At 42.8% G+C, this 18,973-nt stretch overlaps 1 protein-coding gene across 4 annotated transcripts in view; it reads left to right on the forward strand.

The window, feature by feature from the left end:
- The first annotated feature begins 10,805 nt into the window (after positions 1-10,805).
- Positions 10,806-18,973, forward strand: part of NARS2 (asparaginyl-tRNA synthetase 2, mitochondrial) — a 126,560-nt gene continuing 118,392 nt past the window's right edge. For 2 of the 4 annotated variants that reach the window (XM_040255610.1, XM_040255612.1), the window contains exons 1-3: positions 10,806-11,283; positions 16,124-16,233; positions 16,597-16,717. In XM_040255610.1, the coding sequence (XP_040111544.1) occupies positions 11,143-11,283; positions 16,124-16,233; positions 16,597-16,717 (372 nt within the window). In that variant the 5' untranslated portion in view covers positions 10,806-11,142. Of the gene's footprint in view, positions 11,284-16,123; positions 16,234-16,596; positions 16,718-18,973 lie in introns of those variants that run through there. The other 2 variants (XM_040255611.1, XM_040255613.1) reach the window with 2 other exon arrangements.

Here is an 18,973-nt window from a genome sequence, read left to right on the forward strand (position 1 = left end):
AAGGGATGGAGCCAAAGCAAAAACAGTACCCCACTGTGGATGTGACTGGTGATAGAAGCAAGGTCCGATGCTGTAAAGAGCAATATTGCATAGGAACCTGGAATGTCAGGTCCATGAATCAAGGCAAATTGGAAGTGGTCAAACAAGAGATGGCAAGAGTGGACGTCGACATTCTAGGAATCAGCGAACTAAAATGGACTGGGATGGGTGAATTTAACTCAGATGACCATTATATCTACTACTGCGGGCAGGAATCCCTCAGAAGAAATGGAGTAGCCATCATGGTCAACAAAAGAGTCTGAAATGCAGTACTTGGATGCAATCTCAAAAACAACAGAATGATCTCTGTTCGTTTCCAAGGCAAACCATTCAATATCACATTAATCCAAGTCTATGCCCTGACCAGTAATGCTGAAGAAGCTGAAGTCAAACGGTTCTATGAGGACCTACAAGACCTTGTAGAACTAACACCCAAAAAAGATGTCCTTTTCATTCTAGGGGACTGGAATGCAAAAGTAGGAAGTCAAGAAACACCTGGAGTAACAGGCATATTTGGCCTTGGAATGCGGAATGAAGCAGGGCAAAGACTAAAAGAGTTTTGCCAAGAAAATGCACTGGTCATAGCAAACACCCTCTTCCAACAACACAAGAGAAGACTCTACACATGGACATCACCAGATGGTCAACACCGAAATCAGATTGATTATATTCTTTGCAGCCAAAGATGGAGAAGCTCTATCCAGTCAACAAAAACAAGACCAGGAGCTGACTGTGGCTCAGATCATGAACTCCTTATTACCAAATTCAGACTGAAATTGAAGAAAGTAGGGAAAACCGCTAGACCATTCAGGTATGACCTAAATCAAATCCCTTATGATTATACAGTGGAAGTGAGACATAGATTTAAGGGTCTAGATCTGATAGAATGCCTGATGAACTATGGAATGAGGTTCGTGATATTGTACAGGAGGCAGGGATCAAGATCATTGCCATGGAAAAGAAACGTGAAAAAGCAAAATGGCTGTCTGGGGAGGCCTTACAAATAGCTGTGAAAAGGAGAGAGGCGAAAAGCAAAGGAGAAAAGGAAAGATATAAGCATCTGAATGCAGAGGTCCAAAGAATAGCAAGAAGAGATAAGAAAGCCTTCCTCAGTGATCAATGCAAAGAAATAGAGGAAAAGAACAGAGTGGGAAAGACTAGAGATCTCTTGAAGAAAATTAGAGATACCAAGGGAACATTTCATGCAAAGACGGGCTCAATAGAGGACAGAAATGGTATGGACCTAACAGAAGCAGAAGATATTAAGAAGAGGTGGCAAGAATACATAGAAGAACTGTACAGAAAAGAAATTCATGACCCAGATATTACAATGGTGTGATCATTCATCTAGAGCCAGACATCCTGGAATGTGAAGTCAAGTGGGCCTTAGAAAACATCACTATGAACAAAGCTAGTGGAGGTGATGGAATTCCAGTTGAGCTATTTCAAATCTTGAAAGGAGATGCTGTGAAAGTGCTGCCCTCAATATGCCAGCAAATTTGGAAAACTCAGCAGTGGCCACAGGACTGGAAAAGGTCAGTTTTCATTCCAATCCCAAAGAAAGGTTATGCCAAATAATGCACAAACTACTGCACAATTGCACTCATCTCACATGCTAGTAAAGTAATGCTCAACATTCTCCAAGCCAGGCTTCAGCAATATGTGAACCATGAACTTCCAGATGTTCAAGCTGGATTTAGAAAAGGCAGAGGAACCAGAGATCAAATTGCCAACATCCGCTGGATCGTGGAAAAAGCAAGAGAGTTCCAGAAAAACATCTATTTCTGCTTTATTGACTATGCCAAAGCCTTTGACTGTGTAGATCACAATAAACTGTAAAATTCTGAGAGAGATGGGATTATCAGACCACCTGACCTTCCTCTTGAGAAATCTGTATGCAGGTCAGGAAGCAACAGTTAGAACTGGACATGGAACAACAGACTGGTTCCAAATAGGAAAAGGAGTCCATCAAGGCTGTATATTGTCACCGTGCTTATTTAACTTCTGTGCAGAGTACATCATGAGACACGCTGGACTGGAAGAAGCACAAGCTGGAATCAAGATTGCCAGGAGAAATATCAATAACTTCAGAAATGCGGATGACACCACCCTTATGGCAGAAAATGAAGAAGAACTAAAGAGCCTCTTGATGAAAGTGAAAGAGGAGAGTGAAATAGTTGGCTTAAAGCTCAACATTCAGAAAACGAAGATTGTGGCATCTGGCCCCATCACTTCATTACAAATAGACGGGGAAACAGTGGAAACAGTGTCAGACTTTATTTTGGGGGGCTCCAAAATTACTGCAGATGATGCTTGCAGCCATGAAATTAAAAGACACTCCTTGGAAGGAAAGTTATGACCAACCTAGATAGCATATTCAAAAGCAGAGACATTACTTTGCCAACAAAGGTCGGTCTAGTCAAGGCTATGGTTTTTCCTGTGGTCATGTATGGATGTGAGAGTTGGACTGTGAGGAAAGATGAGTGCTGAAGAATTGATGCTTTTGAACTGTGGTGTTGGAGAAGACTCTTGAAGGTCCCTTGGACTGCAAGGAGATCCAAACAGTCCATCCTAAGGGAGATCAGTCCTGGGTGTTCTTTGGAAGGACTAATTCTGAGGCTGAAACTCCAATACTTTGGCCACCTCATGCCTATGGTTGATTCTGATGCTGGGAGGGATGGGGGCAGGAGGAGAAGGGGACAACAGAGGATGAGATGGCTGGATGGCATCACCGACTCGATGGACATGAGTTTGGGTAAACTCCGGAAGTTGGTGATAGACAGTGAGGCCTGGCCTGCTGCGGTTCATGGGGTAGCAAAGAGTCGGACACGATTGAGCGACTGAACTGAACTCATACTATGACTATTAGACCTCTGCCTCCTCCTGGTGTCTATGTCAGAATCTTTCTCTGTTCCTTTTCTTTGTAATACAGACTTCTGCCACACGAAGTTCTGAGTGTCTGAAGCTTGGTCTCTGGTCCCAAAGCTAAATCTTCCCTTTGGAGGTCAGGAATCCGACATGGTTCACCATAAGCTGTCGTCTTGGGGCCTCATCTGGAATCTTCTAAATGAAGTAAGGTCACTCAGAGCTCTAACTCGTCTGTTCTTTTAGTATACACGTTTCTCCTTTTACTTTACCAACTGTATGGTGTGCCCATCTGTGTGAATATATTATGAAAGAGACATACAGAAACAAGTACAAAGCAAGTGTTGAGCCCTGCTCTATAAGTTCAAGGTGCCTGGTAATGGCTGAAGGCAGCCCCAAGAGGGGAGCCTTGTCAGGGGTTTGTACCGACCTGCCAGTGTGAAGAGACACCGAGCATCCCTGTGAGGGGAGCAACCGGAAATGAGCAAAGCGTGTAGACCGAACCTTCCTTTCTCAGTCACCTTTTCCTGGTCTCTGACCATTTTGTAACTGCCTAGGGAATTAGAACTGCTGACATAATCTGTCAGATCATAGACTTTGAAGGGACTTGTGATCCATGCCATTACAGTGTACTTGTACTTAGACCCCAAGTTTGGCAGTCATGAGATACCCAGACTTGCTAAGAGCACGTTCGGGAATTGGTGGAACTCTCGCTCCAGCAGCGTCTCTCTCTCGGCTGCTCCCATTCGGGGCTAGGGTCCTTGTCATAGCTGTCCCTCTAAACTATGTGGATAGAAGCACTGCTAATAAGCATGAGGTTTCTAAGAGCACAGGTCAGGAATCCCAAGCTGGAAGTACAGTGGGCTTCCTCCTCTGATGTAGTGTTAGCTCTTAGCGGACTAGATAAAGCTCTCCAGTGGCTTCTATCTCAAGTCCCCAGATACTCCTTTTGCGGGATCTGTGGAAATGAACTGGAAGGACTGGCCATAGTAGCTCAAGGACAAAAATCACTCTTTCCTCACTGGCCGACCCTTCACCACCTCTTTTGCTGCACTCAGAAGGGGCATCTTGGTGGTGGTTCTTTATGACTCACCACTTCTACTGCGGTCATGGCTGTACTCAGACATACACACAGCACAGGAGGACAGATGCTTCCCATAGCAGTCCTAGTTTGGGAAACATTCTGGGAAATGACTGTTACATCCCAGGTGGAGTCAGAGAAAAAAGGTAAATCAAAGATCTTGGTAGTAGGAACTAGAACTCTATTTGGGCTGCTGTCAGGTCTACCCCTGGTGCGTCTCCTCCCCACCTTGATAGTATAAGAAGGGCTGAAGGGAGTAAGCCACAGGGACGGACTAAGTCTGACCAGGGAAGGAAAGCTTCAGTAAACAGTCTGTCTCCACCCCCATCTAGAGCAGGGAAGGACGCCTCCAGTGGAAAAAATCATGGCTGTGGATGCCACTATTATCTCTCTCACAGATGGGAGCTAGCAGTTCTAAGAACCACCCCCTTTAAGTCAGATCTGTAGAAAACAAGAGAAATGGGTAGAAGTGCCATAATTGTTGCTCTTTATCTTTCTGTGAGACATGCCAGACTTGTTTCCTAAGGGTGTAATTTGGGTGTGAAAACTTCAGCTCCCTCCTGTCCTCTTACTTTGCCCCTGTATCCAGGGCTCCTAACTGAACAGGCTGAGAGGGCACCCTTCCAGGAGGGGTTGCCTCAGTCTCGGTAGAAGTTCAAATGTTCCCAATTGCATTCGAGACTATTTAGAGGATCCAAAAAGTACATAGAAGCTTTTATGGGACTAACTTTACTTTATGATGTTACTTGGAGAGGTGTAATGTATGTCTTGGGACAGACACTGACTCTTGACTTGAAAACTCAGGTTTTGGGGGAAGCTACTACTTTTGGATTAGCTTAAACGTGAGACAAGGGGAAAGAGGGAACATGAAATAGCCCTCCTTATGGGAGCCGGGCAGTTCCCATGACAGAGGCACTTTGCCAGATGTATTCTTGAAGGACTCAAGTGAGTCCACTAAGACTTTAAACTATGCTAAGTTGGCTGACATAGAACAAGAAAAGAAGAAAGCTCTTGGTAAATTCCTAGATAGACTCCAGGAGGTTCTCTGCAGGTTTACTGATATTGATCCCAAAAGTACAGAGGGAGGAATGATCTTAAAAGATAAATTCCTCATTCAGTCAGCTCCAGATATTCGCCATAAGTTACAAAAACAGGCATTTGGGCCAAATCAGTCTTTAGAAAACTATTGCAACTGGATCAGACAGTTTACTGTGGCAGAGAATACGAGGAGGAAACTAGGAGACAGAGAAGAATTAGGCTGAACACTGAAGCCTCAACAATGGCTGTTACAACTGCCAAGAAACAGCCTGAGGGAAAAATGCCCACAGGGACTCAGGCGAAAAGGGATGGACTTCTTACTACTGTGGAAACAAGGGGCATCTCCAGCGGGTTTGCCCTCAGGCACCTAAGCCACTCCCGGCTCCGTGTCCTGCAAAGGACCACACTGGAGAAGAGACTGCCCTCCGAGGCCTAGGCCCCAGGGGTCGGACTCTCAAAACAATTGGGACCGAAGGTGCCAATTAGGACAAGCTCTGGTCCTAATTACACCTGAGGAACCCCAGGTATTAATAACTGTGGAAGACCAGTCCATCCATTTCCTTTTAGACACCCTGGGGCAATTTTCTCTGTGCTCACTGAAGCCCCTGGCCCACTTTCCTCTCGATCCACTACTGTGGTGGGACTGTCTGCTCCCCTCTTCATCAGTGGATGGCTGCATGGTGGGTTTCTCCACTTCAAGGAAAGGGCTTTATTCAACTCTGTGAATACCTTCATCAACAACAATCATATGTGATGCCTCTTCATGATCTGATAACATCTAACAACTCTAAGATGGACTGGTATAACACATTGTACCTTAACTATGGACATAATGTGACTTTTAATTTTGATTATCTCAACTTGGTTTAGTGACTATTTTGCCTTATATCTGGAATTGTATAATGGGATTTGTTTCTGTCTAAAAGTTTTTTAGATTACAAATGATTGTTCATGCCCCTACAAGTTCTGTTCACTTCAGTTCAGTCGCTCAGTCGTGTCCGACTCTTTGCAACCCCATGAATCGCAGCACGCCAGGCCTCCCTGTCCATCACCATCTCCTGGAGTTCACTCAGACTCATGTCCATCGAGTCCATGTTGCCATCCAGCCATCTCATCCTCGGTCGTCCCCTTCTCCTCCTGCCCCCAATCCCTCCCAGCATCAAAGTCTTTTCCAATGAGTCAACTCTTCACATGAGGTGGCCAAAGTACTGGAGCTTCAGCTTTAGCATCATTCCCTCCAAAGAAATCCCAGGGTTGATCTCCTTCAGAATGGACTGGTTGGAACTCCTTGCAGTCCAAGGGACTCTCAAGAGTCTTCTCCAACACCACAGTTCAAAACCATCAATTCTTTGGCGCTCAGCCTTCTTCAGACTCCAACTCTCACATCCACACATGACCACTGGAAAAACCATAGCCTTGACTAGATGGACCTTAGTCAGCAAAGTAATGTCTCTGCTTTTGAATATAATATCTAGGTTGGTCATAACTTTTCTTCCAAGGAGTAAGGATCTTTTAATTTCATGGCTATAGTCACCATCTGCAGTGATTTTGGAGCCCCAGAAAATAAAGTCTGACACTGTTTCCACTGTTTCCCCATCTACTTCCCATGAAGTGATGGGACCAGATGCCATGATCTTCGTTTTCTGAATGTTAAGCTTTAAGCCAACTTTTTCACTCTCCTCTTTCACCTTCATCAAGAGGCTTTTGAGTTCCTCTTCACTTTCTGCCATAAGGGTGGTATCATCTGCATATCTGAGGTGATTGATATTTCTCCTGGCAATCTTGATTCCAGCTTGTGTTTCTTCCAGTCCAGCATTTCTTATGATGGACTCTGCATATAAGTTAAATAAGCAGGGTGACAATATACAGCTTTGATGTACTCCTTTTCCTATTTGGAACCAGTCTGTTGTTCCGTGTCCAGTTCTAACTGTTGCTTCCTGATCTGCATACAGATTTCTCAAGAGGCAGGTTAGGTGGTCTGGTATTCCCATCTCTTTCAGAATTTTACACAGTTTATTGTGATCTACACAGTCAAAGGCTTTGGCATAGTCAATAAAGCAGAAATAGATGTTTTTCTGGAACTCTCTTTCTTTTTCCATGATCCAGCGGATGTTGGCAATTTGATCTCTGCGTCCTTTGCCTTTTCTAAAACCAGCTTGAACATCTGGAAGTTCACGTTCACGTATTGCTGAAGTCTGGCTTGGAGAATGTTGAGCATTACTTTACTAGCATGTGAGATGAGTGCAATTGTGCAGTAGTTTGAGCATTCTTTGGCATTGCCTTTCTTTGGGATTGGAATGAAAACTGACCTTTTCCAGTCCTGTGGCCACTGCTGAGTTTTCCAAATTTGCTGGCATATTGAGTGCAGCGCTTTCACAGCTTCATCTTTCAGGATTTGAAACAGCTCAACTGGAATTCCATCACCTCCACTAGCTTTGTTTGTAGTGATGCTTTCTAAGGCCCACTTGACTTCACATTCCAAGATGTCTGGCTCTAGATTAGTGATCACATCATTATAATCATCTGGGTCGTGAAGATCTTTTTCGTACAGTTCTTCCGTGTATTCTTGCCAGCTCTTCTTAATATCTTCTGCTTCTGTTAGGTCCAGACCATTTCTGTCCTTTATCAAGCCCATCTTTGAATGAAATGTTCCCTTGGTATCTCTAATTTTCTTGAAGAGATCTCTCTATTACCTGGGGCCCCTGGATCAGAGACCCTCAGTATGAGGGTAAGGAGAATGTGCTACCTCAACAATTTAGAGTCTGTGCCCCAAGCCAGCAGGAAGTAGCTAGAGAATGAGAGCAAAGCCCCCTTTCCCTCAGCAGCCATATTCTCCTAAAAGAAAAAGGGGGAAATGAGAGAGTTAATTCTTAGGTCAGCTGATAAGGAGAAAGGGACAAATGTTTTCTTTCTGTGTTGCTTTGTCTTAGTCACATAAGACATTTTTTTGTTAAACTCTGAGTTGTTATGATAACAGTGTTCAAGACTAACTTTCTTTAAGCCCAGAGCTAATAATGATCATGCAACAGAACAACTCATCTTGCTCAAGGGTATGTTTTTCCTTAACCTCTGTACTAATGATTATATGACAGTGATGTATTTGTATATGTGTGTGTATATATATACACACTTATATTTGGAATCAAAAATTATATCTATATTTTGGTTCTACATATAAGTGAGATCATATGGTATTTGTCTTCCCCTGTATGACTTACTTCGCTTAACATAATCCCTTCAAAGTTGATAAGTGTTGTCACAAATGGCAGGGTTTCCTTTCTTATGACTGAATATTCCATTGTATGTGTTTACCTATGTATGTGTAAATGTGTCTCTGTGTGTGTATGCCACACTTTCTTTATTCATCTCTTGACGGTCGCTTAGGTTACTCCTGTGTCTTGACTGTTATAAATAATGCTTCAGTAAACATGGGGATTCAGATATCTTTTTAAGTTAATGTCTTTGCTACCTGCAGATAAATATCCAGAAGTAGAATTGCTAAGTCATATAGTAGTTCTATTTATAATTTTTGAGAAATCTTTATGCTGTTCTACATAGTAGATACAACAATTTACATTCCCACCAACAGTACACAAGAGTTTCCTTTTCTCCACATTCTTACCAGCACTTGTTAATTCTTATTCTTTGATAATAGCCACAATAACAGGTATGAGATGATATCTCACTGTGGTTTTGATTTGCATTTCCCTGATGATTAGTGATATTGTATCACTGGCGGCCATTTGGATGTCTTCTTTGGAAAAATATCTGTTCTTTCATTGGAAATAAGTGGTGCTAGGAAAACTGTACACCTACTGTAAAACAATGAGATTTGAACATACCTTACACCATATAAAAATAAAATAAAAATGGATTAAAGACCTAAATATAAGACCTGAAACTGGAAAACTCCTAGAAGAGAACACAGGTGGAACACTGACATAAACCAGGATAATTCAAAAACCATATTTTTTTTTTGGATCTGTCTCCTAAGGAAAAGAAATAAAGTAAAAAAATAAGTGAGGTATAATTAAAAGCTTAATGAGGAAACCATCGACAAAATGAAAAGACACGCTATGGACTAGGAGAAAATATTTGCAAATAATATGACCAACAAGGGATTAATATCCAAAATATATCAACAGCTCATACTACTCAATATAAAAAAATTCGGTAAGAAATGGGCAGAAGACCTGAATAGACTTTTTGAAATAAGACATAGAAATGGCTAACAGGCACATAAAAAGATGCTCAGCATCACTAATTATTAGAGAAATGCAAATAAAAACAACAGTGAGATATCAGCTTACACATGTCAGAATGGCTATCATCAAAATGTCAACAAACATCTTTTCATGTGTTTGTTAGCCATCTGTATGTCTTCTTTGGAGAAATATCTGTTTAGTTCTTTGGCCCATTTTTTGATTCAGTCATTTATTTTTCTGGTATTGAGCTGCATGAGCTGCTTGCATATTTTTGAGATTAATTCTTTGTCAGTTGCTTCATTTGCTATTATTTTCTCCCATTCTGAAGACTGTCTTTTCACCTGGCTTATCAGTTCAGTTCAGTTGCTCAGTCGTGTCCAACTCTTTGAGACCCCATGAATTGCAGCACTCCAGGCCTCCCTGTCCATCACCAACTCTCAGAGTTCACTCAAACTCACGTCCATCGAGTTGGTGATAGCATCCAGCCATCACATCTTCTGTCGTCCCCTTCTCCTCCTACCCCCAATCGCTCCCAGCATCAGAGTCTTTTCAAATGAGTCAACACTTTGCATGAGGTGGCCAAAGTCCTGGAGTTTCAACTTTAGCATCATTCCTTCCAAAGAACACCCAGGGCTGATCTTCTTTCGAATGGACTGGTTGGATCTCCTTGCCATCCAAGGGACTCTCAAGAGTCTTCTCCAACACCACAGTTCAAAAGCATCAATTCTTCGGCGCTCAGCTACGATATCGTCACGCTAATCCTCTCAACAATTCAAGTCTTCTGGTTTACTTTCTTTCTCCATCAGTCACTCCTTGTCTTTCACTTTGTGTTCCTAAGCATCAGCTGGAAGCTCTATTTTTTTTAAAAATGAAATAAGTGTTTCACTTAGTTTGAGTAAGACGTCTTTTTTTTTTAAATAACTTATTTAATTTATGGATTTAGCTGTGCTGGGTCTTAGTTGCCGCTGGCGACTGTGCAGAATCGTTAGTTGCTGCATGCGGGATCTAATTTCCTGAGCAGGGATGCATCTGAGCCTCCTGGCTTGGGCGCACGGAGTCTTAACCGCTAGACCACCAGGGAAGCTCCTCACCTGGAAGCTTTAGAAACGAAGACTGTCAGACGTCAGCCTAGGTAGGTTACCAGCTGCTGCTGCTGCTGCTGCTGCTAAGTCGCTTCAGTCGTGTCCGACTCTGTGCGACCCTAGAGACGGCAGCCCACCAGGCTCCCCCGTCCCTGGGATTCTCCAGGCAACAACACTGGAGTAGGTTTCCATTTCCTTCTCCAATGCATGAAAGTGAAAAGTGAAAGTGAAGTCGCTCAGTCGCCTCTGACTCTTCGCGACCCCATGGACTGCAGCCTACCAGGCTCCTCCGCCCATGGGATTTTCCAGGCAAGAGCATTGGAGTGGGTTGCCATTGCCTTCTCCGGTAGGTTATCTAGTTCCTTGCTAATCTCTTAGCTCCGCCCACCCCAGCTCCTGACCCCGCTCCGTCCTCCGCCCCAGCGCCTCTTTAAACGGAGTCGTAAGTACGCATGCTCCCTCGGAACCTCCTCGTAGCGTGGTGACGTAAACGTTGGCGTGGTGACGTTTGGGCGACCGCGGCGCGTGTTTCAGCCCGCGCTCGGGGCGTGGGTTTAGAAGCTGAGGGAGTCTGTTAGGTGTTCCCGGCGCCCACAGGCCATTCGCCGTTCGCCGCTGAATGAGCGGTCTCCGTTCCGCTCTTTCGGGAAGCAGAGGTCCTGTGGAGACCGAACGGAGGCCCGTGAAGGGGAAGGAAGCCCGCGGGGGGCTGTGGAGCGCTGGAGTGTAGGGCTGCGGCCCGGAGGAGGGGAGGAGAGAGGGTCCCCGCCGGCAGAGCCCGCTCGCGCTGGCCTCAGGGCTGGTCCCGAGGAGGGCCTGGGGCGGCCGCGCGATGTTCGGGGCGCGGTGCCTGCTCCGAGCCCTGCGCTCCTGCTCCTCGGCTCCCTGCCCGAGGCACAGTCCTGCAGCCAGAGTGAGCGTGCGGGGCGCTCTGGGGGTCCAGAGCGCGAACGGGGAGCGCGTTAAGGTCCAGGTTAGTGTGTCGGCAGGGGGCGGGTTTGTCTTCGTTGATGGATGTGGCGCATCCGCCTCTAAGCTTGTCCTTCTGCTCACCCACCTCTCAACTTGTCGGTGGACAGAACGACCGGCGGGGAAAGTTAGAAAATACAGGCGAGCGTGTGTCCACGTTTTTCTCCTTTCCTTGGTTACCGTTACTTTTCGGAAAACTGTTTCAGTGCCTGAAAAGTGCTGGAAGTTTGCTTTCATGACGCAGGGTGTTGTTAATCATAGAGGAAAATGAATGAGCCCCTTTTCATTTGTCCCTCATGCCGCGTGTTCACGGTGACAAAGCTCCTTGAGAGCAGGAACTGTCTGTTACCCGTCTTGGTATTCACACATGGTTGGCAGTAAACGTTTGGTCAACCAAACCATACCGTTTATTCAACTTTTAACTACCTCAGGGCTTCGCATATAACTGTGTTTAGTAAATTAGGTGGAGAAGGCAGTGGCAACCCACCCCAGTGTTCATGCCTGGAGAAACCCATAGACAGAGGAGCCTGGTGGGCTGCAGTCCATTGGGACCCCCACCCACACTGAATTAGGACACACACACACACACACACACACACTGAGTTAGGAGAACAAATGCAGTGTAGGAGAAGCCCCTGGACAGAGGAGCCTGGTGGGCTGCAGTCCATCGCCCTGCCCCTCCACACACACACACCGAATTAGAACAAATGGAGGGTAAGGAGTGTGCATGCTTGGAGAATTCCATGAACAGAGGAGCCTGGAGGGCTGCAGTCCATGGGGACAGACAGACACACACACACACACACACACATGCAGTAAATTAGGAAAACAAGTGGAGTGTAGCAGTTTGAAAGAGCTCTGGTGTCAAACTACCTAGGTTTAGATCTCTGCCACTTAGTCGCTTGTTAGTGATTGGTATATCACTTCTGTTCTCTAAACCTCAATTTCCTCTTATAAGAATGGAGATAATAATAGTCCTTAGTTCATAGTCCTAAAGATTAGTTATAAAATAGTTAGGACAGTGGTCTCAGTAAATGTTAGCTGCTAACATTTCTCTTGTTAGTAATATTTGCAGGAGCTTCATACAGAAGATTCCTACTTAAAGGAGCAGACCAAGCAAGATGGTTTGACTTATTAGGTTGCTGTAACACTCATACAGTTATTTGTGTTGTCCTCACATATCCGTGATTTCTAGTTGTGTGACCAGTTTCCCCCTCTTTGTGTTTCTTTGGTTTTCATGGGTTTCTTTGATACAAATCAAAACATTTTCTTGCATTCATCTGTTAATTCAGCATACATTAATGATACCTTCTTTGTGGTAGTCTACAGAGGAGGAAGAACAGAACCTACTCCCTAGTTTAGCAGGCTTCAGTTTTAGTGCTGTACAGTCTAATTTGGGGGCTTCCCAGGTGGCTTAGTGTTAAGGCAGGAGAGGAGGATTGGATCTGTGGATGGGGGAAGATCCTGTTGAGAAGGAGATGGCAGCCCACACCAGTATTCTTGCCAGGGAAATCCCATGGGCAGAGGAGCCTGACTGGCTACAGTCCTTGTGGTTGCGAAGAGTCCGGCACAACTTAGTGACTAATAACGGCAAAAACAGTCTTAATTTAGAAGCATCTGAATTGAGTGGTAATGTAGTTGTAAAATACACACCAATTTTGAAGAGCAAAAAAAAAATGCAAAGTAGCTCAGTATTTTTAATATTGATTACGTGTTGGTACATATTTTGGATTCAATGAAATATACTGTTGAAATTAATTTTAGTCATTTCTTTTTACTTTTCACGTAACCAGTAAAACATGTAAAATTACATATGTGGCTCACTTTATATTGTATACAGCCCTGGTCTGATGGCTAAGACAAGAAATTATAACAATATGATAAGTATTAGCTATATTTCTATAGAAAACTTTGGGAAGACAGAGGGAAGTTTTTAAGAGTGTGAGGCGGTCAAAGAAGACTTCTTGCATGAGGTGACATTTCTGCTGAATCCTGAAGGATGTGTTCCCAGGTAGAGGAAGGGGGAATGGGGTGGAAAGAGCATTTCAGAAGAATTTGATTAAAAATGTGACCTTTGAACTAAGAACTGTATTTGAATTCCAGCTCCACTACTTGGTAACTTTGAGTATTTAACAAGGTTATCCTAATTTCTCTGAATAGGTTTCCTCATCCCTAACATGATAATGTATATCGTCACCCTGCTTATTTAACTTATATGCAGAGTACGTCATGAGAAACGCTGGGCTTTAGGAAGCACAAGTTGGAATCAAGATTGCCGGGAGAAATGTCAGTAACCTCAGATATGCAGATGACACCACCCTTATGGCAGAAAGTGAAGAGGAACTAAAAAGCCTCCTGATGAAAGTGAAAGAGGAGAGTGAAAAAGTTGGCTTAAAGCTCAACATTCAGAAAACGAAGATCATGGCATCCGGTCCTATCACTTCATGGCAAATAGATGAGGAAACAGTGGCTGACTTTATTTTTCTGGGCTCCAAAATCACTGTGGATGGTGATTGCAGCCATAAAATTAAAAGACAGTTAATCCTTGGAAGGAAAGTTATGACCAACCTAGACGACATATTAAGAAGCAGAGATGTTACTTTGCCAACAAAGGTCTGTCTAGTCAAGGCTATGGTTTTTCTAGTAGTCATGTGTGGATGTGAGAGTTGGACTGTGAAGAAAGCTTAGCGCCAAAGAATTGATGCTTTTAAACTGTGGTGTTGGAGAAGACTCTTGAGAGTCCCTTGGACTGCAAGGAGATCCCACCAGTCCATCCTAAAGGAGATCAGTCCTGGGTGTTCATTGGAGGGACTGATGTTGAGGCTGAAACTCCAATATTTTGCCCACCTGATGCGGAGAGCTGACTCATTTGAAAAGACCCTGATGCTGGGAAAGACTGAGGGCAGAAGGAGAAGGGGACGACAGAGGATGCGAGAGTTGGATGGCACCACTGACACAATGGACATGGGTTTGGGTAGACTCCAGGAGTTGGTGATGGACACGGGGGCCTGGCGTGCTGCGGTTCATGGGGTTGCAAAGAATCAGACATGACTGAGCAACTGAACTGAATATAATATTCACTTCATTAAGTTCTTGTGAGGATTAAGTAGATAAATATTTTTAAAGAGCAAAATGGAGTATAGCAGTTTTCACAGAGTTGTGGTCAAGCTGCCTACATTTAAATCTCTCCACTTGGTAGCTTGTTAATGATGGGCATGTTGCTATGTGCTCTTAACCTCAATTTCCTCTTATAAGAATGGAGATAATGGTAGTCCTTATTTCACAGAGTGAAGTAGAACAGAAGCACATTAAACAAGTGTTGCATAGATGTTAACCTTTACTAACAAGTAAAAAGCAAGACTGTGGTGCTTTGGAAATTACTGTTGATTGGCCTTGCTCCAAGTTATGAAGGGCCTTGTGCATGAGACTGAAGTAACTTACCTTTTTTCAGTATAGCCCTGGAGAAAGATCAAGGGCTTCCTGGTAGACTTGAGTTCAAATTCAGTCTTTATCCCTTACTGGCGGTGTGACCTTATGCAAGTTATTTAACTTCTCTGAGCGTCAATTCTTCACTTGTAAGATGTGACTAATAAAAATCCATAGAGCTGTTGTGAGGAGTAGATTGAGACAGTATATGAAGAAGGTAGTAAAATGCCTGTCACGTAGTAGGTGTTCAGTACATGATAATATTCTTCCACTGAAAAATACTTGTGGGTTTTCTACTGTGTCCCTGACAATAGCCTTCAAGGCAACTACAAACGTGGTTGCTAAACCCCCAAAAGATGGACATGCAAATAAGTAATCGAAGGGCTTGAATAACGGTGTGTACAGGGTGTGCTGAGGATACAAAGAAAGCCAGGGTGTACACAGTTTCTAAGTAGGAGCATACCACTTTCCCCAAGTTTAATAGCCAAGCATGGTTTCCCAGTGTTTAAATGGTTAATCAGACACTCTCAGTTGTTTCATAATTGTTGAAAGACTGCTAGAATATTCCCAACTTCTATGCTAGTTAAATGAAAGTAAGTTGTCATCTCTCAGCTGTTTTTACTGTTACTGGTCTACTTGAAGACATCTCCATTTGTACTCATACATTCTTGTTGTGTTGTTTAGTGTCTAAGCTGTGTCTGACTCTTGTGACCCCATGGACGGTAGCCCACCAAGCTCCTCTGTCCATGGGATTCTCCAGGCAAGAATACTGGAGTGGATTGCCATTTCCTTCTCCAGGAGATCTTCCCCACCCAGAGATCGAACCCACATCTCCTCCATTGGCAGATGGATTCTTTACCACTAAGCCACAGGGAAGCCCTCATACATACCTGTCACTTAAATTCAGAGTGTCACTGAAAGTTTGTGTTTTACTTAGTATGTGTTCATACTAAGTTTCTTGAGAACTCTTTTTGTGTGATACTTTGGGGGAAAAAAAAATCCCATGAAGACCTTTTTAGTCTGTACATAATCTCTCTGGGAATTTGATACAAAAGGAGAAAGGAACCAAGATATGTGCCCTGTTGTGTAGGGGAGGGGTTAGGGGCAGGAAGAAAACCTGGAATATTAGGGGATTGGTTATGTGAATTAGGCTCATGAACATAATGGGATTTGAGGCTATTCAAAATGGTGAGCTTTATTAATGAAACAACAGTGGAATGCCAAAGCTATATTTCACTATGATAAGGACCATATAAAATTATATATGCATGTGGATGAGCTATTATAAAAGCAATTGATTTGTTCATGCAGGGTTATGAGGATTTTTTTCGTTTTTCACTTAGTCTTCTGTGTGTATATGTAATGAAAATATTAAATGTTTGTGTTTTAAACTCAAGTTTAGAAATATTTCTCATCAGGGATGGATTCGTTCAATCCGCTCCCAGAAGGAAGTCCTGTTCCTGCACGTAAATGATGGGTCATCTTTGGAAAGCCTTCAGGTTGTAGCAGATTCAAGCTTTGACAGTAGGTGAGGTTTTTGTTTTAAGACTACTTTGGGGTTTTTTTGTTTGTTTTTTCATCTCCTCTGTTCCTCATTTCCATCATCCAGGTGTTCATATTGCCCCTCAGTGATCTTTCTAAGCAGATCTGCTTTTCATAGCATTGATGCTCAAGTCCAAATGCATAGAATCAAGATTGTTTTCTTCTCTAACATTTTCATATGACAATATCCCCTACCTATCCTTTGCTTCTTTCTTAACTACATGTAGTTTTTAACCCAATTAAGGGTAAACTTCTATCATTAAATACTTCAGTGTTTTGATAGCAAGATTTGTATTAATATGAGGGCTACTTGTAAGATCTTGTTTATGTTGGTTTTTCATTACTGTAGAGAACTGGCTTTTGGGAGTTCTGTGGAAGTTCAAGGACAGTTGGTAAAAAGTCCATCCAAAAAGCAAAATGTGGAACTGAAGGCAGAAAAAATTGAAGTTGTTGGCAATTGTGATGCCAAGGTATGTTTTATAACACTTTTATGGAGGTTGTTTTTAAAGTGGCTTAATTTAAAACTAGCAGTGTTTTATGTGTAACGTTAGGAAGGTGGCACTTGGATCATTTCAGTCGTGACTTCCTAAATAATTGAAACAGACTATAGACTGAGGAATGTGGAAAGAGTAGCAGAAAGTACTCATGTAAATGGTTGAGTCTTAGGAGTAGGAGCTAAGTGATACTACTCCGTGATCTCTGTGGTGCCTTTCACTGTTGTAATTTGCCACTTTTACAAGCATGCCTAGTCAGCTACAATGACAAAGACATACCAGGGCAAACAGTTCTTAGGAATGCTGTGCCTTGAAATGACTTTTCCATTATCTAGAACTGTATCATCCAGCGCAGTAGCCACTAGCTACCTGTGGCTATTTAATATGAAATGATTCAAAATTAAATAAAAAATTGCCTTCCTTAGTGGCGTTAGCCACATTTCAAGTGCTCAGTAGTCACATGCACCTAGTGGCTTCTGTCCTGCATTGCACAGATAGAGAACATTTCTATTTATCACGGGAAATTCTACTGGACAGTGCTAGAGTGTGGTCATGTTTGGGCGGAACAAAGATAAATGCTACATTAAGACATGTTTATTCTTGTTTTTGGAACACTCTCCTGTTAGTGTGTGTTTGAGCTCAGTCGCATCTGATTCTTTGTGACTCCATGAACTGTAGCCCTCTGTCCGTTGGATTTTCCAGGCAAGAATACTGGAGTATTTAAAAAAAAAAAGAATACTGGAGTGGTGGTAGCTTTTTATTTATAGATTGATAAAGAGGTTATAAACTCTTGAGAATCCCTTGGACAATAAGGAAATGAAACCAGTCAATCCCAAAGGAAATCAACCCCAATATTTATTGGAAGGACTGATGGTAAAGGTCTAATATTTTGGCCACCTGATGCAAAGAGCAGACTCATTGGAAAAGACTCTGATGCTGGGAAAGATTGAAGGCAGGAGGAGCAGGGGCCAACAGAGGATGAGATGGTTGGATGGCATCACCAACTCAATGGACATGAGTTTGAGCAAACTCTGGGAGACGGTGATGGACAGGGAAGCCTGGCTGCTACAGTTCATGGGGTCACAAAGTCAGACATGACTTAACAACTGAACAGCAACAAAGAGGTCAGAGGGGATAACTTCATAGATTATCAATCCATTTTCTACTTGAAGGAAATGAGGCCCAGCCAGGCACAATAACTTGCATTAGGTCATGTTGTGGCACAGCTGAAGTTTATGTCCTAGCCATTTGACTCTTGTGGTTTATCTGTACTCATCTTCAAATATTTAATGAACAAAAAGTGAGGAAATACAGGGAAATAGCATTATTTTAGCTCATTTTTAGTTCTTTTGGATAACTGGAAGAAATTAAAAACAAAAGAAAGAAAGAAAATAGGCAATTTAAAAAAATGTCTTTCTGAACAATATTCTAAGAAGTTCTAATTGACATTTAAAATTAAGAATCAGATATGAAGGTGTCTGAAAAATAGACTGTGAAAATAATTTGGAACTCAGAAGAATGAAAATGGTAACCATTACTATTTTTGCTTTTTAGAGAGGTTTCATTATTAAAAATTTACCCTGTGTTTTACTCTTCGTAAATTGTTTCCCCTTGGTGAATATTGATGCCTTCCCCTATTCTTCCCCTTCATTTCAGTGTCATTTGTAAGTATTCACACATTAGGGAACTCTGAGCCTGCTAGCAGTCCCCAGATTCTTGTTAATTTGATCATATTGTCACTTTTCGTAGGTATGGGACCTATTTCTATATGTCAAAATTTAGTGTGTGCACAGGCCTAAAAGAAATAGATAACTCTAAAATAGGCTACCATTACTGGAGTGTGAAGTCAAGTGGGCCTTAAGAATCATTACTACAAGCAGAGCTAGTGGAGGTGATGGAATTCCAGCTGAGATTTTCACATCCTAAAAGATGATGCTGTTAAAGTGCTATACTCAGTCTGGCAGCAAATTCGGAAAACCCAGCAGTGGGCACAGGACTGGAAAAGGTCAGTTTTCATTCCAATCCCAAAGAAGGGACAAAATGTTCAAACTACCCTACAATTTGCACTCATTTCACATACTAGCAAGGAACTATTCAAAATCCTTCAAATGAGGCTTAAATAGTATGTGAACTGGGGACTTCCAGATGTACAACCTGGATTTAGAAAAGGCAGAGGAACCAGAGATCAAATTGGCAACATCTGTTGGATCATAGAAAAGGCAAGAAAATTCT

The sequence above is a fragment of the Oryx dammah genome, unplaced genomic scaffold, assembly GCF_014754425.2.
Source record: "Oryx dammah isolate SB20612 unplaced genomic scaffold, SCBI_Odam_1.1 HiC_scaffold_15, whole genome shotgun sequence".
Classification (NCBI taxonomy): Eukaryota; Metazoa; Chordata; class Mammalia; order Artiodactyla; family Bovidae; genus Oryx; species Oryx dammah.